General features: G+C 36.0%; 1 protein-coding gene across 2 annotated transcripts in view; it reads right to left on the bottom strand.

Annotated features, from left to right (window-relative positions):
* LOC149530907 (uncharacterized) overlaps positions 1–24,452 on the bottom strand; it is a 68,842-nt gene extending 44,390 nt beyond the window's left edge. The window contains exon 1 of one of the 2 annotated variants that reach the window (XM_089810676.1): positions 24,107–24,452. In XM_089810676.1, the coding sequence (XP_089666802.1) occupies positions 24,107–24,306 (200 nt within the window). In that variant the 5' untranslated portion in view covers positions 24,307–24,452. The remainder of the gene's footprint in view (positions 1–24,106) is intronic. The other variant, XM_089810675.1, reaches the window with a different exon arrangement.
* Between the last annotated feature and the right edge of the window lie 1,268 nt (positions 24,453–25,720).

Raw genomic sequence — 25,720 nt, 5'->3', positions numbered from 1 at the left:
GAAGTTTGTCGTTCGTACGGATCACAATAGTTTGAGATTTTTTTGGAGCAACAAGACTTGAACGAAAGGCAACAAAAATGGGTAAGCAAGGTTTAGGCTTTTGATTTTGACATTGAATATGTGAAAGGAAAGAACAATGCGGTTGCAGATGCCTTGTTCAGGAAACCCGCCATCTGCTCACTAAACCAGATTTCAGCTAATTGGAATAAACATTTGTTGCTAGAATATTCCAAAAACACATTTGCCTGTGAGCTAATGGATGGTAACACCCAAGATGATCGGTACAAAGAAGTGGATGACATCATTTACTATAAGAGTCCGATATTTTTAGTGCCAAAATCCAAATTGAAGCAGAAAATCTTGAAGGAGGTACACGACTCACCCTTGGCAGGACACCCGGGCTTCCTCAAAACTTATGGAAGTCTTAGGGAGAGGTTTTCATGGGAAGGACTTAAAGGAGACATATTGCAGTATGTAAGAGAGTGCGGTCTGCCAGCAGAACAAATCTGAACATACTCGACCTGTTGGGTTACTACAACCTCTGCCAATTCCAAAACATAAGTGGGAAAGTATCTCAATGGATTTCATAACTGGACTTCCCAAGGTGAACGAAAAAGATTGTATCTTCGTGGTGGTTGACAGATTGACAAAGTACGCACATTTCTTCGCCATCCCCTCAAATTTTCAGGCTGCACAGGTTGCCAATCTATTTTCAAGAGAAGTATTTCGTCTACACGAGTTACCCTGAAACATTATCAGTGATCAAGACGGGCAATTCATTAGTGTTTTCTCAACAAAATTGCTCCGGTTGGCAGGGACAAAATTGTCACCAAGTACTAGTTACCAACCTCAGACGAACAAACAAATGGAGATTGTGAACAAGTGACTCGAAGGTTACCTTCGGAACTATGTTTCAGCACAACAACGGGCGTAGGTCAAATGGATACACCTAGGGGAATATTGTTACAATACCACGTACCACATGTCCATCGGAATGGCACCATTCAAAGCTATATACAGGTACGAACCCCTTTCCTTCATTGACATAGTTCTGGGTGACAGTCGCGCACCGAAGGCGAGGGACTGACTTCAGGAGGGATAGGACATCCTCAAATGCCTAAAGGAAAACTTACAAAGGGCACAAAATCAACAGAAGATGTATGCCGACAGACACTGAATGGAGAGGAGTTTCGAAGTAGGAGACCCGGTTTATCTTAGGCTCTAGCCATATCAACAATCCTCATTAAAGAAAAAGGGAAAAGAAAAATTGAAGCCACAATTTTATGGCCACTATCGTGTAGTTCGTCGCATTGGTGAAGTCGCCTACGAGCTAGAACTTCCGAAGGGGCGCTGTATTCATACGTCTTTCATGTTTCATGCTTGAAGAAGGTCGTAGGGCAGAACGTCACAGTAGCCACAAACCTTCCATCGCTCACTAAAGAAGGAAAGCTCATCTTAGAATCAGCCGAGATCATTGAAGTACGTGAGAAGGCTCTACGGAACCACATAGTGAAGGAATATTTGGTGCATTGGAAACATTGGCTGTTGAACGACACAACTTGGGAGGGTGAGCACATTCTTCAGCACCCGGCATTGCATTTCCTTGAGGACAAGCAAAATTTGCGACGAGAGGACTATAATGTTCCCGTTATAAAATAAATCATTAATCAAACTATTGTTAATAGGCCAATTGATTTATTATATCTTGGACCCATTTTTGTTTTAATTCCGAAGTTTATATCGCCATCGGCTATCTTTGTACACCCTCAGAAAGTTTTCCCGGAAGGGTATTTAAACACAACTTGTACGTTGTCATTAGGTAGGCAATTTGGATTATTTTTCTCTGTACTGCGAATTCCGTTGGGATTCTCTATTGTTCGCCATTTTGGGAGTGAAAGACCTTCCCTATTTGGCTCTTCCAGTTTCAGTGCGATTCAACCCTCACCCTATTCCGTCGCCTGTAGCACTTCGCTCAGATCTGGCAAATTAAAGCACCATCATTTTGCGAATTGGATAAATAACTTGTTTAATTGGTTTTACCTTTTGTGTTCAATCTTTGGCAAACGTTTGTGTTCTCTAGCATTATTGGTGTATCATCCCTACTCTTCGTCATCTGCATTGCTATACATTATCAGCTCCATCCCTCATTCGTACAACCATTTGGCAACAACTCAACCACTAAATGTACGGCCTCCCATAGCTGCCCATCATCCAACTACTTACATATGGCCTTAAACCACCGTATGACTTTGTCTCCACTTCCCTGTACGGCCTGCAGTTATCCACCATACGGCTTGTCTTTAAGCCACCGTACAGCCACCCTATCTACCACTGTACAGCCTATAGGTGTCTACCGTACGGCCACCTTGTCTAATACCATATGGCTTGTAGGTATCTACCATACGGCCACCCTGTTTGTCATCATACGGCCTCCATATCTCTTCTTCAATCAACTTTGTACGGCCCACAAACCATTGTCGCTTGTCTTTTAGCCACCGTACAGCCACCCTGTCTGCCACCATACAGCCTGTAGGTGTCTACCGTACAGCCACCTTGTCTACTACCATATGGCCTATAGGTATCTACTGCAGGGCCACCTTGTCTATCATCATAAGGCCTCCATATCTCTTCTTCAATCAACTCTGTACAGCCCACAAACCAATGTCTACTGTACATTGCTTGTCTCACACACAGAGGTCAGGAACACTACATTCTTTAATTAGAGAAGGTAATAAGTTCTTTTCAAATCCAAGCAAATGAAATTTTCACTAAGGCAAAGAGAAGAGATTTTTCCTTTAAGAATTACCTTACTAATTCGAATTTGAATTCAAATCTAACCCTTAAGATATTAATCAATTTTTTATGCCTCAAAGTCTAATTGAGAATTTACGATGACGGGAAAGTGTAATGTCCCCATTTCTAAGATGGATTTTAATAATAATATAGTTAAATATAAGATAAAAAAATTAATAATAAATAAAATATAATTATAATTGTAATAATAACTATGTTGATTAAAATAATAATAATAATACCCTATAATATATTATCATCCAAATTATTAGTATATGATGAAAGAAAGCATTGTTAATAATATTATACAGTCTAATATAATATTCCATCTATAAACAAAAGATTTAATGAATAAATAACCATATAAGAATATTAATATAAATAATAACTATAAAATTAGATTTGAAATTAGATAAATAATAACTAAATTTAATATATATTATAACTAAATAAGTTTTAGATATAAACTTAAATTGAACATATCTATTACATACTAAGGATGTGACCATTCGAGAATATATCATGGAAGAGATATAAAAGGGGAATATATTTTTAGGGAATAGAGATATAGCTCAGGAAGGAAATGATAAAAAGGGGCAGTAACAGATTAATGTGAGGATTCAAATCTGATAACAATAGAAGATTGTTTGCATTTATTTTCTGATATTGCAGAGGCAGCCACATATCAACATATATTTCTATCAATATACTCAATCTTGCAAATACAAAGAATGACTCATATCATCCATAATGTATTTACAGTATATATATCAGCATATTCAGATATTTTTATGTGTAAATATATATTATAAATACATTCTAGTATACATATCAGACCAAATAGTGTAGAATCAGTCCCAAATTCCATAAGATTGGACAAGGGACATTACAGAAGGAGGTGGAATCTAGAAGAAATTTTAAGTTCTTTCATTTTGTCTATTAGCATCGTTTTGTAACCTAAATGCATTTTCCTCCCTTTGTTTTGCAAGGTTGATTTTTTTGGAGGAAGGCTTCAAGCTCGAGGACTCAGTAAGAGGGAAAGATTCATATTCAAGCTATCAACATACAAATCCAAATCAAGATTAAGATGGATTCAAGAAAGCAAGACCCAACTTCATGAAGGCATCATCAAGAAGACTTGAAAGAAGATGAAAGATCACGCCATGTCATGAGAAAGATTTTCAGAGGATGGAGAGGATCCTAAAGATTAAGCCATTTGGAAATATGAGCCATCAAAATCATCTTCAAGAGACTGATAGTTTCAGGAATATCAATCAAAGTTAGAATTGTTGAGTATTGAGAAATATTTTCTCTTCACCAAAAGGGATTAAATAGATCTACAGGATAGGAATGATGAGGTAGCACCTAGTTGTCTTCTCTAATCAGAAAATTTCAGTTTCAAGCACGATCAATCAAATCATGCCAAGTGTCCAATTTTTTATTGGCTATTAATGGTGTTAATGTTACTGTAGTTTTAGTCAGATAAAACTCATTGAAGATATATAGATATGTTTAAGAGACATGTGTCTATAGAGACATGCCTCTTGATGTCATATACATATGCATTGAGAAGTTAATTTGGAAAACACAGAAATTACAAACAGTCTTTCTACATTTACAGAAATCATTTATTCATCATGGTATCAAAGCAGCGTTCTTTCCCAAGGGCTTGTGAGATTTGGAGACATAGGAAATTAAATTCTGAAGAGTCCATACACCGTGAAATCTATTATGCGAATGGGCTACAATATCTCCAGTTATGGACCTGTTCCCTGAGCAGCAACGTAATTATCCAAAGAAGTTTCAAAGCCTTCAAGTATGTGTTCACGTGTCTAAGCTTCCTTTAACACCTTTGCCAGCACTCTTCACTTGTGCCAAAATGAGATTTATGAAAATAGTGTGAGCATCTGTTAAATCTCTGCAAAGTATATATTGAAAATATGGATGCATCATCAAGGCATACAAACTATTTTGCAGCCCGCCTCAAAAGACACCATAAATGACCGCAGAACTTGCACAAAATGAATTTGGGAAATAAAGGTTTAAGGGGCTTCTAATAAATGTGTTTGGCAGGTGTTTTGCCAGGTTCTACAATCTCTTTCTGTGCATGAATGGAAGCGTTGAAACACGAGAACACCATAATAAAATGCAAGCGAAAGGCCTAGCAAGCCAGCTTTCGTCTCATTCAATACTTCAATTATCTATCATCTGAGATGAAAGGACTGAAAACAGCAATCCAGATGTTTATTTTTCACTAATGTCTGGAGCGATAAAAAAGTTTCTCAATTAGAATCTACAAAGAGATATGAACTGGTACAAAGAGCTCCAGGAAATCTGCACGCCTTTCAAATAAATGTCGCAATTGTTTTGTATGCAATAATGTGATTAACTGATGATAAGATGCTGTAACTCATTCCTTTTGAATACTTTGACTAACTTGGCGGGTGATTCGTTTGCATTCAACGTAAATCGAGATGGCCCCTGAGACAAGGCACTTAAGTATCATAGGGTACATGGAGTAAATCCCTACCATGTGCTTATATTGTGACATCAGCATAAGGGTCCTGCGGTAATAATAAAGTGTAAGCACATACACATAACCAAGGTAAAGTATAGGAAGAGGGAGATTGATATTAAGAGGTAGTCTTCACACTTCGTCAAAGGCAACCTTGAAAGAGAGGGAGCAGATAGAGGATATGGTTTAGTCAGCTTTTGATGATCTCTGTTGTATTGATTCAGAGGGAGTAGACCATGTTGAGATGGATTCTCCAAGAATTGTAGCTGTCAAAGGAATATGATTCATGAGTGTTATTTCATTATTATCTGGGCCTGCCCCCTATTTACATCATGAGGAAGTGACGACTTATAAATGATTATCACTTGTATTTGTTTAAGTTATTGGAAGGTGACGATTTTTCAATAACTTACCTTCTATTGTGATGGACATTTTATGATGTCTAAGACAGATAATGCTAGAAGATGCATGGTGGAGTAAGTTCCTTAAATAGACCACGGCTTTCTATTGTGATGGACATCGTATGGTGTCTAAGTAGATCACGATAGATGATTATCTTGCATGGTGGATTAAATTCCTTAAACAGACCATGAATGTTCATATGGTAAGTATCATTGAGGATACATGTGCACATACCTTATGAACATTTTGAGTACTTGGTGAATGTTATGCAACTTGATGCTCAGGAGGCCATACTTTGAGTACTTGGTGAATATCATGCGACTTGATGTTTAGGAGGCCATTACTCTCAATACTTGGTGATTATCTTGCAACTTGACGTTCAAGAGGCCATTACTCAAAGAGTACTTGGTGAATGTCATGTGACTTGACATTCAGGAGGCCATTACTGTTGATATCATGAGATGATATCTAAATGGTGGATATCTTATGATCAAAGATATCCTTAAAATTGCCATTCCTAATATTACATTGAGGTAATATCTATTCATGTGTTTATCCTCCCTAACTAAGAGGGAGTGTTAGTGTAGTTTTAGTCGGATAAAACTCATTGAAGATATATATATATATAAGAGACATGTGTCTATAGAGACTTGCCTCTTAATGTCAAATACATATGCATTGAGAAGTTAATTTGGAAAATACTGAAATTACAAGCAATGTTTGTACATTTACAAAAATCATTTTTTCAAAAAAGGGCTTTATAATTTTCTTAGTAGCCCATGAATGGTGCCTTTATGTGATTGGTTGTAAACTTGGCAACCCTAATTAGGGTCGGTAGGGTTAGAACTTAGCCATTTATCTTCAGTCAATCTTGGCCCTTCATTGTAATGGAACATCTACAAAAGGCCAAGGCCTTCTCATATGTAATAGTTAGACAGTAATAGAGGACTTATTAGATTAGATTGGAATAGTTTAGGAGATTAGAGTAGGCTAAGTAAGGGAGAGACTCGATCAAATTGTTGCTATCATACTCTCAGAGTAATTGATAATTCATTATTGCTCCTTCATGGTGGATTACTTAATGTTGCTTTGAAGTTATGCATGGTTTCCTCAAACTTTCTCTTGGAGCAGATAATCATTTCATGTTGAATTAAATTAGTTGGATGAAAGAAATTGTGGATGTTTACTTGCTCGACTCGAACAAATCTAGGCCACTAGCCTCTTGTTGATAGTAGGAGTGTCTTGTCGCTTGTGTGGTTCGCTGATGATTGAAATCCCTTAACTTCAATTGATATTCAATCATTATTTTGCATCCATTTGATGAGATTGGAGAGAGGGCATTGATTTGAAAACCATTCAAGTGTTCTTTATAAGATTGTACTACATGGGTGGCGTCATTGTAATGTCCCCTTTCTATAACATTAATTATTCGCCCTAAAATATCCAATTAGATTTTAGATTGCACTAGAAAATAGTAATATATTGAATGGTTATAATCTTTTTCTCAAATCTTATATGGTTATCAACTTTAATCTGCAGTTTGGCTATTTCAAGTATTTGATGATGATTATAGTGAGATTTAAAAATTGTTGTATTGGTAAGGAACTATTGGTTGTGTTAACCATGATACTTAAGATGTAAAGCTCTAAATAAATATGTTATTTTGGATGAGGGAATGACTCTTTATTTGTCTGACAATGTATTTCTCCTATGTTTTCCCTAAACATTTATTTCCTCCCTTTTATATCCTCTTGTGCAAGTCTTTTCTCAACCAACAAGACCATTGGTTGCTTAAGTATTTTATATTTTAGCATGTTTTGATGTTATTATTAAATTAATTTGTATATATTTAATTTATAGCATACTAATAATATATTGTTATCGTCTAAGTTGTTAATTGTTATTATATTCATAAATATTATATTATATAATTTATCATTAATATGTTGTTATTCTATTTTTTATTTATTATATAATAGTTTTTTATTATTATTTGTTATTTGTAAAGAGGATTATGTAATTAGGACCCCAATTAGGGGATACAAGAGTTGTTGGAAAGATTGCATCTAGTAGAGTTCAAGTCCATCCATGATTCCTTGCATTCATAGTTAGGAGTTAAGTTTGATTTTAAGTGGAAGTTGGAAACTCCAAAACTAAATTTCATTGCACATTGTGAAGCCAAATGTTTAGAAGTGCAAATGGTTGATATCCATTGATCGAACAGTGTAAGCCCCCTAAGTGATTACCAACAAATAACATCATTTCACTAAGCAAGTATCCACATCGAAGGAACCTTGAAGTCATTTCATGATCTTACTTTGCAAGCTTAACATGAGAAATGACCTTATATCAAGAGAAGATTGAATGTTAAATGTTTCACTCCGAAACATTGAGTGCTTGATTTCACATGTTGTAGTGGAACAAAGCTCACATCAAGAAGTAGATGTCATAGAAGAACCAAGAAAGATGACAAGCTTGCAGCCAGGTATTATGGCCCTTACAAGGTTTTTAAAAAGATCAGTAGTGTAACATACAAATAAGAGTTACCTAAATCAACAAAAATATATCCAATCTTCCATGTTTCCTGCTTGAAGGGGGTTATTAAACAAAAAATTCCAACTTTGATTGAGTTAAATAGCTTGATTTGAAGAGCAAAAATATTTGGAAATTTGAAAGAATCCTTGAAGTGAACACTAAGAGATTGTGGTTAAGGACAATTACAGAGTACTTGATCAAGTGAAAGAATGAAGCAAATGAAGATGGAACATAGGAGGAAGAAGCATTCGTACAAAAGCATCCAAGGATCATCAACGTTGAGGACAATATACCTTAAGCTCTAGCATGCATGGGAATATATGTAGCTGAGTTGTGACTAGTATTACCTTTAAACAAGTAACATTATCATTAGTATAATTTTATAAAGGTAGTTAGGTTGGTACCTTTAAATAAGTTACACAAGGTCACCGGGAGACGGGGAGACTTCGAGGTCTCCGGTACTGGTACTGGTACCGGTACGGCAATTTTTCAAATAGGAGACGGGGGTACTTGGAGACGGCAAATTTTTATTTTTTTATTTTTTTTTAATAGTTTAAAGAGTCTAATACTAAAAGTAAATACAAAATTTGAAAATAGTAATACTATAAGACTGAAGTAAATAATAATAGTAATGTCACATTAAAAATTAAAATAGACTCATAGAGTCAAAGATTTCAAAACTCACATGATCACAATATTGTATCTCATAGACATATTTGTTTTTCGAATATTGCATATGATCACCATCATATCAGATTGATAATCGCTGAGATTATCATTACATATTCAAATTTTAAATTCAAAAAAGTATAGTTTGATGCTGAATTGCTGATATGCAAACAAAAATAAACACTTTGTATAATAAACAAAAAACAGAAATATATCTAGTATTAGTATGTCGATGGTACTATCATCTACTCCACAAGGTTGTGATTATCCATCTCAAGGTCTTCAACTATCGTACTCTCCAAAAAATCATCACTCCAAAAATATTTTAAATGATTTAATCATTTAAATTGTTGAATAAAAATAATTTTTTAAAAGTGTTTCTAATGTTTTTAAAGTTATTAATTTATTAAATAAAATATTTTAAATGATTTAATCATTTAAATTGTCGGTGGTCTTAATTTTTGTATTAAAAACATTAAAATGAGGGCTAAAATATATAAAATTATTTAATATTATATTTTACATTTATATTTTACCAGGAGACTTCGGGGAGACTTCACTTTTTGGATTAGGAGACGGGGAGACTACCTTTTTTGAGGTCTCCGGAGATGTGAAAAGTCTCCGAGATGCGACTTTTAGGGGGGAGACGGGTCTCCCGGTAACCATCAAGTTACATTATCATTAGTATAATTTTGTAAAGGTAGTTAGGTTGGTAGGGGTGGTAGCCATGGCATAACTATTATACATAGGAAATAACGATTAATGTATTATCATCATATTGTAAATCATGTTATAGTAAAAGGGAATTTACCTATTTAATTATTTAATTATTTAATTGCCTATAATCCTTTTCCCACTAGCTACTTAAGCTTACTTGGGTCATGTGGTTTTTTTGTAAATCAAGTCATGGGATGAGGAAACATGTCAATATCTATTTTTATCCTCAGCTAGGGTTTCATCTACGATTGCTTTTCGTTCTTTTCTTTTCTTTTTATAAGGATTCTTATTATATCACTCATTGTCCAAGCACTTTCATAATTATTCATCGTTTTCTGGATCACTAAGTCATGGCCTCCATGTTTTCTTTTTCTCTCTGTCTATGACAAATGCTTGATTGCAAATGATCCTTGAGAGCTATAGGGTTGGGGAATCAGCTACATCAAATTATATTCTTGTTGAAACATTGGAGGCTTCCCTCTTAGCTGGCTTATTATCATTGAGTATTTGCAAGCAATTCCTACTGTCACATTCTTCTCTAGTATAAGTTATTTCATTGCATCATCCCAGAGTGCAGCAAGATCAAGAGGTCACAACACCACATGAGGTGTATAACAGTTCCCCACAAACAATAGGGTTGATCATACATTTAAAAACATGTAGTTAATATATAATTCCCATTGTGAGGCTTTCACACCATCGCCCCATTGCAAATGGAGACCCCTCTTTTTGCTTCAACTATAGGAGTGGGTGGTCTTTAGGGTCTTAGATAGAAAAACTTTGAGTCTCGAAACCTTAGAGTAGGAATTTGGGTGAGGTTCTTGAGAGAAACATCTAAATCGGTCGAGCCCTTGGAGTTGGGCAGCGATATCTTGACGTTATTGAATGGGTGGCTTAGCATAGCCTAGAGGACAAATCTCAAGAGGAGGTTGACAATCAGATTGAGAAAGTGGAAACAATAGGTGAAATTGGACTTAAGTATATGGGTGAAGCACCACTTTGAAACCAAATTGAACATTTATTGTAGATGAAAAATGGGAAATGGCACTAAGATAAAGTTGAGTAAGTTTGGATGAAGAAGCCAAGATTGGCAGAAATCCTCTAGATCCAGGATTTCAGCCCAAGATAAATCCTCCACCCTCAAGATTTCCACCCAAAGAGGATTGCTTTTGATGGGAATTAAGTGCCTAGGTGGTACGGATTGAAGAATTGATGATAAAGAGATGAAAAAAATGAAACTCTAAGGGCTAAGTGATGAATAATTTAGAGGCAAGAATAGAATTTTGACCAAGATGGGTAACTAATGGGTGGCAAAATTCCTCTAATCTCAGGAATTTTGCCTTTACATTCCTCTAAACTCAAAAAATCTACCTTGCCTAAGGTCCTCATTTCTGACAAATATTGAAATGACCAAGTGGGAGGAATAGGAATTGACGATAAGGGTGAGTGAGTAGCCGAGTTGGTGTGAAGGCGAGTCGTGAGGCGTAGTGTTAGGCTAATGATCCCGGTGCTACGCATCAACTCCGGTTCGAGTCACACTAGGTTTACCACAAACCCTTTAAAGGGTGAGTGAGTAGCCGAGTTGGTGTGAAGGCGAGTCGTGAGGCGTCGTGTTAGGCTAATGATCCCGGTGCTACGCATCAACTCCGGTTCGAGTCACACTAGGTTTACCATAAACCCTTTTGCCAATAGTGGCATGTTGTGATGGTTAAGTTGTTGCGTTGTTATCCTTGCCATCCAGGTTCAAATCTCATGGGGATGAGGTCCCCCGTTTGTGGCCTCACTGGTTCATAGCTCCAGGTCAAAGCGTTGGTGGTACCGGTGGGTGTGTCGCGCCAGCGCTACCGGTCACGTTAAAAAGTTTACTAGGCGCATTTTTAAAAAAAAAAAAAAAAGAATAGGAATTGACGATCAATAGGACAAAAGGAAGTGGAAGGTTAGTTTTTGGAGATAAGTTTATGAAGTGGGTTCTGGTCACAATTCCTCAGATTTGAGGAATCCCACCAGCCTTAATCATTCCTCCAATTTTGTGAATTTCACCTCAACAAATGGGAAGGATCTTGATTCAAATTGGTCACATAGCTTTATGGATGAAAAATGGTGTTAACAAGGCGAAGTCAAGAGCGAAGGCCAACATAAAAGAGAACGGAGTGATTCCTAAGATCTCAAGAATTAGGCCCAATGGAATCCTCCTGCATTTAAATCTCCGCCTTTCTAAGATGATCCAAATAGATCTACGTGAATGTTTAAAGGATGTAGAATAAGGAAAAGGGGAATAGGCTATCAAATGGCGTAAGAGGGTCAACTTTTTGACTAAACTAATGACATCAATAGGGACAAGCTAGTCTTGGCAAAACTTCTCTAATTAGGGGAACTCAGCCCCTACATTCCTCTAAAATTGAAAACTCCACCTACTTAACTGAAGTCCTTTCCATGCCAAATGGATCATATGAGGGGGTTTGAAGCGCAAAAAGGGTTGAAATGGGAGTGAGGTTCTAATTAAAGGAGAAATCTAATTTTAAGACTTAAATTAGTTTTGGTAGAAATTCCTCTTTTTGTCTTGCATTTTGTCGCTACAAAATGTTGGTAACAGCACGAAACTTTTTCAAACTAGTTTCAGGTTTCTCTAAGCTTGAATTTGATATTCAATTGCTTAATGTTGATCCATCCATCCATTTCAATTCGTGTATCAAATCATTTTACCGAAGGCTTTCATCAAGTCTTTTTCATTTTGTTTTCTGTCAAGCCTTTGCTTAATTTTTGAAGCCTTCATCGTCCTTCTTTGCTTTTGAGTTTGCTTCTATTGGTTTTTAGTCCTTTGGTTTTGCTCATATCATGTCTTTCGCTTTTCCTTCGATTCGGTCTAACCTAGAGCTCAATCGGAGTTGTTAGTCAAGAGATATGCCCATTTTAGTGCCTCAAAAGTGGACCTTTTTGGTGCAACGGCATGGATTAAAAATATGATGTTGTATTTTTTATTTGACTTTCACTTTTTGAAAAATATAACTTAAATTCACTTTTTGTTATGATTTTAAGTTACTTTAACTTTAATTTTTCACTTAAGGTGACTATAGTGCACTTTATGTTATAATTTTTAAGTTGAGTTACTTTTTTATTTTTCACTTAAAGTGACTATATAATTATATAGTTCTAAGTTAATTTTTTATTTTTAAATTAAATGCTCATTTAAATGTTACTTTTTAAATGATGTTTATATGTTGTATTTTTAAATATGATATATAAATATTGTTTATGACTCATTTAGTAACATTTTTATGAAATTAAGTGGATTAAATGACTTTAAGTTATCAAAAGTGGACATTTTATATGCAATTACATGTTGAATCCATCAAAAGTGGACATTTTACATGTCACTACATATAAAGTTCAACTTGGTGGACCATTTTGATGTCATTAAAAAACTGTTGGGTGAACATTTTGCAACCGACAGTTTTGGGTAAAAACCCAATTACAAAATAGGATGACCGGCCACAGTGTGTGAGACAAAGTCTCTCCTACCTTAAAGGCAAGGCTCCCCCTTCTCACTGTTCCTTGGATCAACTCAAGGTAAGCAAGAAGTCGAGAGATTTTGTAAAAAAGGTGTTACCAATATCCTTTCTTCTTAACTTTCAAGAAAGAATCCACTTACTCGTGGAGCGAGTAATAGGCAGGATGAATCTCTGACTACACTTCTATCAAGAGCTGGAAATAGTGATACTGATAAACCTTCACTAACTCAAAGGCTAGCTGAAAATGTACTGGTTTGGCTCTAAGTCCGGTTGTACTTCTATATGAAAAGTTTTACAATTAGGGCACAAAGGCTCCTAAAAGTAAGAATAACTTAACTATTTTGCAAATTAAGACAGAAGTATAAGCTACAAACAAAGCTTCTAGCTATACACTTCAACAATTGCTCCTGGTCAAAGCTTTGGCTCCAATTGCTTCTTAACTCTTTTATATTCAATTCACAAGATACAATTACCCAAGAACACAACATAACATGAATCAAATATAACTTAAATGAATTATAGACAAAGCTTATAACTCACAAAAGTAACAATCTACTTAATCAAAGTTAAGTCTCAAATGCTCCTTTGTCTTCACTTTCTCTGAAAATAGTGCTTACACAAACAAAGTTATGTTGGCACAATTTCTCCAAAACTCTCTTGCATAAAGATAATGATGATTTTACAATGAGGGGGCACTCCTTTATATAGGCACAGGAGTTGAGAAAAAGGTGGAGGAAAAAGTGGGAGCAACTCAACCAACTTTGACCTAATCTAACTACAAGAGAAAATAAAGGGTTACATACAACTGCACATCCAACTCACATTACATCCTTTTACATACATGTAACTTGCATTACAGGTAATTACACTTTTTCATGTAATGCATCCTTTAAAAACTACTAACATGAAATAAAAACAAAAACAACAATCTCAAAAATTGTTTCTCAATGCCTTGAATTTGACAATGATGTCACGCATTGTGGGAAGATCGGCAATTTCCATGGTCTTCGATATGGCTTCTACTCTCACTGCATTTGCATACGTTGATTCTACAACTTTGGAATTCGCTGCCATAGTATCTAACAAGTGTTCCGTCGAAGATTTATACAAGACAAACTTATTCATTGTGTGTGAACCAAAGTCTTCGGAATCTACATCAGCATTGATTCTGATTGTATATTCTGATTTTACTCTTTCTACTACAATGAGATTACCAAATTCATCAATAACATGACATCCCATTTGTTCCAAATCACAAGTAACACTTGCTTCAACTGCTTGACAACTCCAAAGGCCTCCTGCAACTTTGTGATCAGCTTCCTCAATAGTTCTTCTTTGTAACCAATGAGCCCTTGATATCCTGAATAACATTTCACATGACGGAAGAACGTCACATGAGACCAAGGCATCCATTCAAATCTTACCATTTCATCCCAATCATCAAGGATTTCCTTCAAGTTATCCGCTTCTTGAGTCAAAGAAGAAATAAGTTTTGCTCCATTTCATTCATCTCTTTGACACGCCTAAGAACTACAAATGTCTCTGTGATGGCTCGAACTCCTTCAAAAATGATTTCCTGTATCCAAGACTTGGTGGCTTCAATCAGCTTTCTCTCCTTAGATATTTGAGACATAACAACAACACTTTGAGAAGATTGTTGCCAAATGACCTCGTTCAGACGAAGACCTCCTGTTTCAATTGATTTTTCTTTTCCCATAGCTCGTGATTGCTCTTTGATACATTAGCCAATGCATCTTGAGCATCTTGCAAAAAACTTAAACATGATTGCTTTCCGATTTCAACCTTAGTAAACTTGTAATCAGAATGATTAAGTTCCTCAACAGGTTTGTCCACCAAAGGCTTAGCAACTTCAACAAATTTGGTTTTATCAAAATCAACCAAAATTCTGGAAACAATCTTATCTTTTAAAGATTTGGATTTGGTCTTCTTAACAGGGAGATTGTTTGGAGGATCAACCACTTTTCTCCTCTTCGTTGTTATTTTGCTCAACCATGCAGGCAGGCTAAAATGTTCATTCGTAGAAGTAGATACAATGGAGACCATTAACATTGATCCTGATTGTATTTCCATTGTAACAGAACAAGATTTAGTCTACACAACTAAAGGCATAGGAACATGCTGAGAAGATTTTGTCATTAAAAGCTCAAAACTTGTCAAAGATTTATAAAGTTGGGAAACTTGACCACTGATAGGAACATGCTGAGAAGATTTTGTCATTAAAAGCTTAAAACTTGTCAAAGATGTATAAAGTTGGGAAACTTGACCACTGGTAAGAGTTGGAAAATCCTGAAACACATTTGCTAAATGCTCATATTGTTCATTTGCAGGAATGCGAAGAGCAGCAGAAGAAATAGGAAGAGCCATTGCATTGACTTTTGAGACTGGGATAGGAGTGAAAATAGTGGAGAATGAATCCACATCGTCATCTACTTCATGCAGGAAAGACACTTCATGTATAGAAGGTGCACAAGCTTGTGCAGGCTTTGAGGGAGATTTGATCATGACTTCCCCTTCTTTGTCTGAAACTTCTTTATCTGATTCTGTCTCCAATTCTTCTTCTGATTCTTCCTCTAATTCTTGAAATAGTTCAGAGATTTGAGATGATTTGGCTCATTTTCCACCTTTCAATTTGAATTTGAGGGAACACTTAGCATCAGAGGATGAGACACCATCTTTCCCTGTGATTTCCAGTTGTGACTTCCTGCCAGGAGGACCAAAATTTCCACAATCCAAGCCCATCTTAGGATTTACTCATTTAAGGCCTTTATTTTTCAACCATTTATTGGTGTTCACTAAAATGGATTGAAATCTATCCATGATAGATGTACCTTCCTTTTGTTGCCACTGAATAGGAAAAGGGCACTTCTTATCAAAGACAGCTTGATAAAATTCCGGATCAAGGATGTTGCCATCATCTTCAACTTGAAAATCTGAAGGGATCTCCAACATGTTAAGATTGATTATCTGTTGCAAGGTTAATCTGTAGTAGATCATCTTCATGATGTCAAGCTTTGTCCTCATATCAATCCAGATGTCCTTGATGCGATGAACATGAGTGTAAGCTCTTTTCATTTAAGAATTCATCTCTCGATAGTCAAAGTCAAATCTGGCTTTGAACTTCTTCAAGGTGATCAACTACAACTCTGCTTCCATGTTCTTTGCTTTAGGTACAAAAATGATTGAATAGTTGCCAATAGCCAAAGGTTTAGCTGAGGTAATGTCGAAACTAGGCCCATGCATAACATGTTGATCACTCTGCAGATCCATGAGTTGTTTAGCAAGCTCCATCAAAATAATTCGATTCGTAGCATATCTAGGTAAGGTATACGGCTCACCTTTGAAATACTCAACTCTCAAGTATGTGAAAGTTGGAAACTAAATGAAAATACAGCCGTATTGGTTCACCTTCTCCCATGCCGCATTAGATACTCTTTTGACAAATAACTATTTATTGAACAGGCACCGGAAATGCCCAAAGAAGGCATCTTGGACTCTTCTATAATGAAATTTACTATTTGCCAAAGTGGTTTGGTCATAGTAATCCCAAATAGGAGCCTGAAGATGATCTCCCTTGGTTAAAAGACCAGAGAAAGATCCCATGGCAGCAGCAATATAAAGTTATAAACAAGATAAGAATTCATGTAGAAGGGTGTTGAAGTTCCCACGTTGCCTATCTGCTGGCAGAGTGCAATGCTAATGAGCTCTCCCCAAAAGAAGTGTTTTTGTTTTCCATTATTTGAAAGATGAACTTATACATCCATGGCTCAGAATTAGTAGAATCTTTGAGACCGCAAATTCTACTGAGAAGGATGATGAGATCCTTATACTCTTGTTTGAAGTTAGACCAATGAATAGTCTTTGGCCATCTGGAGAAGTTGTTCCTTTTATTGTCTAACTAGTAAATGTTGACAAATTTCTGATAATCACCCTTTTGCCCATTCCAGCCCAAAGATAATTCCTTGGTTAAATTTACACATTCTGTTTTATGTGGAACCTTGAAGATTTGTTCAATGACCTCAGGATCAATGTTAATGATAACCTTGTCATCAGCATCTTTGATAGTCTTCATCTTTGGAGTAAACCGTCGTGCACATTCGAGAACGAAATCAAGTTCTATGGCCACCATAGGAAATGTAGACACCAGGTGAATGTTACTTCTCTTGATACGCTTCATTTCATGGTCAGCTGGAGTTTTAACTCTTTGCAAAAAATCAGCCACATGCACATGAACAATCTTTGTGTCCATCACATTATTCAGAATAGATATGACTGATGAGGGAGCTGTATGAGCCAACTCTTTATCATATTGATATTTCATTTTGCCTTTGGATTTTGATGGTGAGAACATTTCTTGTGCTTGTACTGCAACCCAAAAATCCCAAAACATAAATACATCATTAAATGGAATCGCCATACAAGTTGATTTGTGATCAACAAAGATTTAGAAACAAATTAGAGACCTGGTAGATCTCAAAGAAATGATTGGCATATGCAATGGATGAAAATGAAATGAACAAAAAACAGAATAAAGTGTTATGAAGATGGAAAATGGAAGATGGAATGATACGAAATGAATGAGAATGTGTGAAGGTGGAACGCATTGGAATGCGCGCAAATGAAGATTGCTGATTTTCAAACGTGATGTAAGATTTTCAAGACATTATTGCATGAAACATGAGTACATGTAAGTGCAACATGTAACGGGAGATGAAAGGTGAGATGAAATGCGAATGCGGATGGAAGATGCACTTCACATGTAAGTGCGAATGGAGGATGAGAAAAAAAGCATGGAAAGATACGGAAACATGTATTTTCTCATGGAGGTGCAAATGCCTATGGAGGGATGGAAAGGTGGACGAGGGATAATGAGCTTGATAGTCACTCTTGGTGAATAGATGAAGTCAAAGTACATGGAAAATAAAAAAGACATCTTTTTAACTTTTCAAAAAGTGACTTTTAATCAAAATCAGACCTTTTGGATGCAATTACACATAAGGCATTTCGTGTAATTGTGTCATGCAAATGGATGCAAAAATTGAAATGAGTGAAAATGGAAACGGAAAATGAGATTATATGCGTGTGCAGATGGTAAATGAGATGGAAAACATGTAATCGCATTCGTTGAATGAGAGGTGAGGTGTTGTGACACAGAAATAGAATGTGGAACATGATGATGCTTTCGCATGAAGTGAAGCAACAACAGGTTCTTGGGAAAGAACTTGTGACTTCTCCAAAGTGGAGAAAACCAACAAGCAAACACAAAACTCAAAAACACAAAGAAAAATATACCTTTGGAAGGTGACTCAAACATACCAAGATGCAAAACACTTCAACACTCAAATTCGAAATTGGAACTTGGGAAAGAACCAAAAACATGAAAATGAACAAATTCTTCATTTTTAAAGGAAAAATGCACTTTCCATGGCATAAATTTTAACAAGTGGCAATCATCAAGCAATTATGTGCATAAAATCAGCAAGATAAGCACAATTTAAATAGCAAGAAAGAAGAAGTCCACTTAGATGAAGATTAAGTACCAAAAATGAAGGAGAAAGATGCTCCAATGTTGAAAAATTCTCCAAAAATGCTAAGACTTTTTCCAACTTTGCAAATTCGAATCGGAAAGGGCAGCAAACAAGGCGTTTTGCATGCTAGATGCCAAAACGTGCCCTGAGAATGCTCCAAAATCCAAAGTTTTTGGGATGCATGTGCTTGGGACATTTTTGGTGAAAAACGTTTTTCACCGAGATGCATGAACAAATTGATTTGATGTTTAATCATCAAATCATGCACCAACATGCAATGTAATCCTCGAAAGAAGCCATTTTGATTTGTATTGGAGCAAAAATATTAATCAAAAATGGAGTTGTTTGCTTATTTCTTCAAAAACATGCCCTAGATTGGAGCTTCTGATAACGTTTTTGAGCATGTTAGATCCATTTTTGATGTATGAAAACTTATTGCCAAGCAAAAACGCTTCCAATGAAAAAGATTTCATGCAAATCCATGCAGGAAATCTCCCTTGCTGATCAAAATTAGGCTCTTGGGAGGCAAGAACATATATTTCTTCAAAATCAGACTTTTTGAAAGACAATGCACATATTAAAACATGTTTCAAGTTAAAATCAGACCTTTTTGGGTCAATAGCATGTTTTAAAATGTGCAAACAAGGCAAATCGGACCTTTTTGGGTCAATTACATGTTTTAAAATATGCAAGCAATTAAAATCGGACCTTTTGGAGGGGAATGCACATTTTAAGTCACATCTCACATTTTGGATGCAAAGACATAAAAACTTACCTTTTGATGCAATGACATCAAAAAGGTTCACTTATGATAACCTTTTGATGTATTAACATCAAAAAGGTCCACCAAGTTGAACTTTATATGCAGTGACATGTAAAATGTACACTTTTGATGGATTTTACATGTAATTGCACATAAAATGTCCACTTTTGATAACTTAAAGTCATTTAATCCACTTAATTTCATAAAAATGTTACTAAATGAGTCATAAACAATATTTATATATCATATTTAAAAATACAACATATAAATATCATTTAAAAAGTAACATTTAAATAAGCATTTGATTTAAAAATCAAAAATTAAACTAGAACTATATAGTCACTTTAAGTGAAAAATCAAAAAGTAACTCAACTTCAAATTATAACATAAAGTGCACTATAGTCACTTTAAGTGAAAAATTTAAAGTTAAAGTAAGTTAAAAACATAACAAAAAGTGAATTTAAGATATATTTATCAAAAAGTGAAAATCAAATTAAAAATATATTATCATATTTTTAATTTGTGCTGTTGCACCAAAAAGGTCCACTTTTGGGGCACTAAAACGAGCATATCTCTTGACTAACAACTCCGATTGAGCTCTAGGGTAGACCGAATCGAAGGGAAAAGCAAAGGCATAACATGAGCAAAACCAAAGAACTAAAAACCAACTAAAGCAAACTCAAAAGCAAAGAAAAGGATGATGAAGGCTTCAAAAATCAAACAAAGGCTCAACAAAACAAAAAAGACTTGACGAAAGCCTTCAATAAAATGATTTGATACACGAACTAAAATGGATCGATCGATCAACATTAAGCAATTGAATATCAAATTCAAGCTTAGAGAAACGTGAAACTAGCTTGAAAAAGTTGCATGCTGTTACCAACATTTTGTGGTGACAAAATGCAGGACAACACCTCTAACTCCGGAAGTTGCATCCAAGATCTTCTCACTAAAAGGGACGACTTAAATTTAAAATTCAATTTTTTTTTCCTCTCCTTCAAGGTCGGCCTATAGAGGCCTAAAAAGTAGGTAAATGGTTAAATTTTATTGATCAAAAGGCCATGTCGGCCTGCTTAGGGGGTTGTTCCCATTCATGGCCCATAGCCTATACAAGTAGAGTCCCTCCAAGCCATTTTAGCATCAAAACAAACTCAAAATTCCTCCTGCTCTGCACCTCTAATTTCCCTCTAATCTGGCAGTGATTTCCTCTGATTAAGCAGCAATTTTAGCAGCAAATTCCTTCTATTCTGCAACAGCGAACTAGCTCCTAAATTAACCTTGAATCCTCCCATATTTGGCAGCAAATTCATTTAGAATTAGCAGCAGTCTTAGTATTTGGAGACAGCATTTTATTTGACAACCATCTAGCTGCCAGTGAGTTCAGCACTAGGCAGCAACTTCACTCCATGGGACTGCAATTCTACCTTTGGCTGCGATTTATGACTTAGGAGGTGATTTTTGGGGGAGCTTAGGACTGTATTACTAAAAAAGTGCAGAAAGAAAGTTGGATCTGGGCACATAATGGTGTTTAAAACTGATCTAAATCCTAAGGTTTTGAGGAAAGTTACTTTCAAGTCAAAAAATGAAACCATTTTATCAACATCATAACTTAAAATCTTGCAAAGAGGGTGAAATCCAGGCTTAAAACAAAGAAACCAGACCTCAGAAAACGAAAATCCATGATTGCAAGGTGTCTTTGCCTCCTTGTTTTGAGAGAAGAGGATTGATTTAAGATGCAATCTCATTTTTTTAGATTTCCTCATTTTGTTATTCTTGATGAAGTTCAATGCTTTCCCTTCCTTCTTTTGCAGGTCAATGTCAAAGGGAGAGAGGCTTGGACGATGAAGATGATGCTGCAAGCTCAAGTCTGGGACTTCAAACGTGAACCAACTCAAGGCTTATGGGGATGTTCGAAGGATTCCAAATGAGAAGGGAGTTCAATTCGGATTAAGATCAAAGCAAAGTTGAAGATAAAGTTCAGGAATTCAACCATACGAGGACTGTATTATCAAGTTCACAAACACACTGAATAGTTACATCAAGATCACGAGTTCAAGCTACAAATTCAAATCAAAACCATGGAAAAACAAAAGAGGATGGAGAAGATTCAAGAGATCAAGAAATTCGAGAACATGAGCCATCATAATTATCCTCAAGGAGTTGAAGAGTTAATCAGATATAGTTTCTAACAATCGAGAAGAAATATTTGCAGTTTAAACAGATACATTCCACAAGCCATGATCCAAATGACTAAATAGATCTACAAGATAAGGGTGATGAAGTGGCAATTGGTTGTCTGCTCCAATCAAAAAATTTCAGCTTCAAGCACAGTCAATCACATTGTGCCAGGTGTCATATCCTCTCATTGGCTATCAAATAAATTGTAATTTTCTTACTGACCCATGAATTGGTGCCCTCATGTAAATAGTTGTAAATTGGCAACCCTAATTAGGGTTTGTAGAGATGAATCTCATCCCTTGATCTTCAATCAATATTGGTCCTTCGTTGTATTTGAACATCTATAAAAGACAATGAGTAGAGGAATTAGAAGCTAGAAGAGCTACTAGTAGAATTAGAATAGGCTAGCTAAGGGAGAGACTTTATCAAATTGTTGCTATAATGCTTATCAAAGTAATTGATAATTCATTGTTGATTCTCAATTACTTAATGTTGCTTTCAAGTGTTGCATGGTTTCCTCAATCTTTCACTCGAGTAGATTTCTTTGCATGTTGAAGTGGTTTACTTCAATGGAAGCAATTATGGATGTTTGTTTGTTTGACTCGAACAAATCCGGGCCACTAGCCTCCTGTTAATGGTAGGAGTGCCTTGTGTAGTTGGTCTATGATTGAAACCACTTAACTTCAATTGATATTCAAACTTTAGTTTGCATCTATCTGATGGGATTGAAGAGGAGATATTGATGTGAAAGCCATTTTTGTGCTCCTTAGAATCTTACACTAGGTGGGTGGAATCTTCAATTAAGCTACATCTAGTAGAGTCCAAGTCCATCCATGATTCCATACATTCGTAGTTAGGAGTAGTAGTTGAAGTTAGCACGTTTAAGTGGAAGTTGGAAAGTCAAAAGCTATATTTTCATTGTCCATTGTGAACTCAAATCTTTAGAAGTGCAAATAGTTGATATCCATTGAATGAATAGCGTAAATCCCCTAAATGATTACCAGCAAATCACATTATATCACTAAGCAGGTATCCACAGTTAATGGAACCTTGAAGTCATTTCATGATCTTACTGTGTAAGCTTAGCATGAGAGATGATCTTATATCAATGAAGGATTGAGTATTTGGTGTTTTATTCCGCAAAATTGAATGTTTGATTTTGCATATTGTAGTGAAACTCACATCAACAGTTGATTCAATAAAGGGTGGATGTACAAGCTTAATTTTCTTGAAAAATGTTATATTAAAAAAACTCAATACTGATCAAAACAGCTTCTAATTTATTAGTACATTATGTCTTTAAAGTTGATTTGATAAAGAGTGGATGTACAAGCTTTATTTCCTTAGAAAATCTTTTCAGTTTCCGAGTCTGAGAACCCAAACCAAGTTGAGTCTATAGTTAGCCGTTGGAGTTTTTGCCAAGTCTGAGACTTGCAACCATGGCTTCAGTAGTTTCAATGCTACCTAAAGATGATGAACTTGTTGTATGGCTCTTTGGATTGTTGACCTAGAATGGTTATTCTTCTGCAACGAAACCCTTCATTTACACGTTAAATATCTTAACACACGTTTTGCACAGAAGAACAAAGAATAGCAAACAGGGAATTCTCTACAGCGAGTTTTCCCAGCATCTACAGTCTGGGTATTCAATACTCAGTCGCCCAGGCAATTAATTTGTGATGGCACACGAGAAATCTGCACACACCCTTTTGCACACATCAGCAATGGATTACCAGTGGCCATGCAAATCCCTTAGTATCACACCGTCTCTAGTTGTTCGTCTAACAGATACAACATGCACTGTTCTAGAGTAAATTATGACATTATATTAACATATATTTGCTCGCGTACAACACAGTAATGATTTTATCATCTGACCTCTGTTCTTATGTACTGTCTTAAAATATTTTGCTTTCTGTTCTTTCAATAATCTGTAAACTGCAATGCGGTTATAATTTGCTTCCGTGTTTTAACAGCATTAAGCTTCAGCAAATCAGATTGTTGTCCCTCACATTCTCCTGAAATCCTGATCATTCCTAGGCCACTAGGTTGGCCGTGCCCGTTACCATCGGTGCCCACCCCCTTACGGAAAAAATCACTCTCATCTTTGAACTTGGGATTTCTAAAAAGCCTCAGTTAGCATTTAAGCCCTAATATCAAAATGAAATTGCATTTCCATTGTCATCTCAAGAGTAGCAAAATATTTTTAAAAGATTCAAATATAATAGAATGCATTTCACTGGCGAGCAAGCGCATTATATTTTCTGCGGCATCGGGCTTAAGGTACATGCATTGCTGAACAGGGCATTCGATGGTTCAAATTGTCCTCAAGCAAATGAACTAACAAAAACCGGTGTCTGAGAAAAAATAAAGGATTAGCATTGATTGCATTCTCACGATTTTGGAGGGAGTTTACTAAGGAAATTTTATAATTACTTGATAACTCCTGTTGAAATAGCAAGAGAGAAGAGCAACTTACAGGATTCCTGAGCGTAGCTCCAAGGTTAAACCTGCTGCCGCTCCAATCATGAAGCCGCGGCCTGCCGCCCAGGTCACCATGGCCAGCGAGCAACCATTTTCTGCAGTATTGGACGTTTTGTCGGCATTTCCAGTACTATGGTTTTCTTTGTTTTCAGAAAATTTGGTAGTCTTGTAATCGCGCACATTTTTGGCATTCATAATACAACAGAGTAGCAAATATTAACGTAGAGATTTTTGAGCTCTGTCGCGCTTCTTAAAAATTGAAGCTACGTAGGGAGCGGAATTTCTGCGCCATTAGTGGTACGGGAGAACTTTGGCTACCTCCACATCTTTAAAAAAATTTCAACAATTGTTGGACAGTTTTTATTATTTAAAATGTTTTATAGAGAGAGATTTTAATATGTAAACAATTTTGGAGTATTTAAGTGCATTATTCATTTATAACAAGAGCTCTCCAACTCCCTGTCCTTGTGATTAAACATAAAGAGAATGCTTACACATTTTGTAAATGTTTTTTTGGGAGATTTAAGACATAAGTGGACCATGTTTGAGTTGGCTCGAGGCAATTTATGTGATAATTACTATTGTAGTCTCTCATTTACCTATGTTTTTAAAATTAAAAGTGACCAAAAACAAGAGGGTCAACCCTTACAATCAAAATGCTAGTAACCAGCACATCACCAGCTAGAACCAACAGAGAACATTACTAAAACAAAAGCAAACTAAGAAATAATTTAACCACAAAATTTCTACCAAAACTTCTAACCAACATACTACTATGAACAGAAACAACTAAACTATAGTAGAAGTCCATAAAGTTAACTATACTACTAAAGTTCACAAAAAAACCTTTGGCACAGTCAGGCCAATCCAAGTATGAGTAACAGCTGGATACCAGCAAACCAAGTAACAACATAATAACAGAAAACAACTAGGATCCGATGATCCTTTAAAACTATAGATTTATTTCTCAATTTTCTCCTTTCCCTTCCCTGCCAAAAGAACGCGGACCCAATCATCAGCAAGAAACTTAAAGAGAAGTTTATGATCTTCCATGTCCATCCTTGTGTCTTCTTTCTCTTGTGCCAACAATTAGAGGGTGGTGGCAGCAACATGAGTGACCTTTAGAGCGAATTTAGAGAAGGTAGAGAATCCTTCCTCTAAAACATCAACCCTTTGATTCAGCTAGGCAATCACCTCTATTTGCTTCTCGACCTTCTCTTTGTTTTTAGTTCTCACCTTTATAGCTTCCTCTTTGGCTTTTTCCAACTAGTTATCATCCTGCAAGACCTTTGGGTTAGTTTAAACCTTGACTTTTTCCTTGACCAAGGAGGAAATGGTAATGGGGGAGGTATCAACTTTGTTACCATCTTCACAGAAGGTAATGGGTTGTAGGGTAAAGCTGTAAGAAACATGAGTAGTCTTTGTAGTGATGGCATTTCTAGCCGAGACCTGAGTGTTCCCTACAAATATATGGGCATCATCAATAGAATTTTCAACAAAATTCTCACTCTTTTCTACCTCCTCTTTCCCTTTTTCTCTCTTGGAGTCAGAGTTATTCTCTTCCTCCCTCTCCCTTTCATTGTTGTCGGAGCTCTCCTCTTCCACCTTA

Source organism: Cupressus sempervirens, chromosome 11, assembly GCF_028749045.1.
Source record: "Cupressus sempervirens isolate cs-2001-9-10 chromosome 11, ASM2874904v1, whole genome shotgun sequence".
Classification (NCBI taxonomy): Eukaryota; Viridiplantae; Streptophyta; class Pinopsida; order Cupressales; family Cupressaceae; genus Cupressus; species Cupressus sempervirens.
This window is presented reverse-complemented; position numbering and strand designations above follow the sequence as displayed.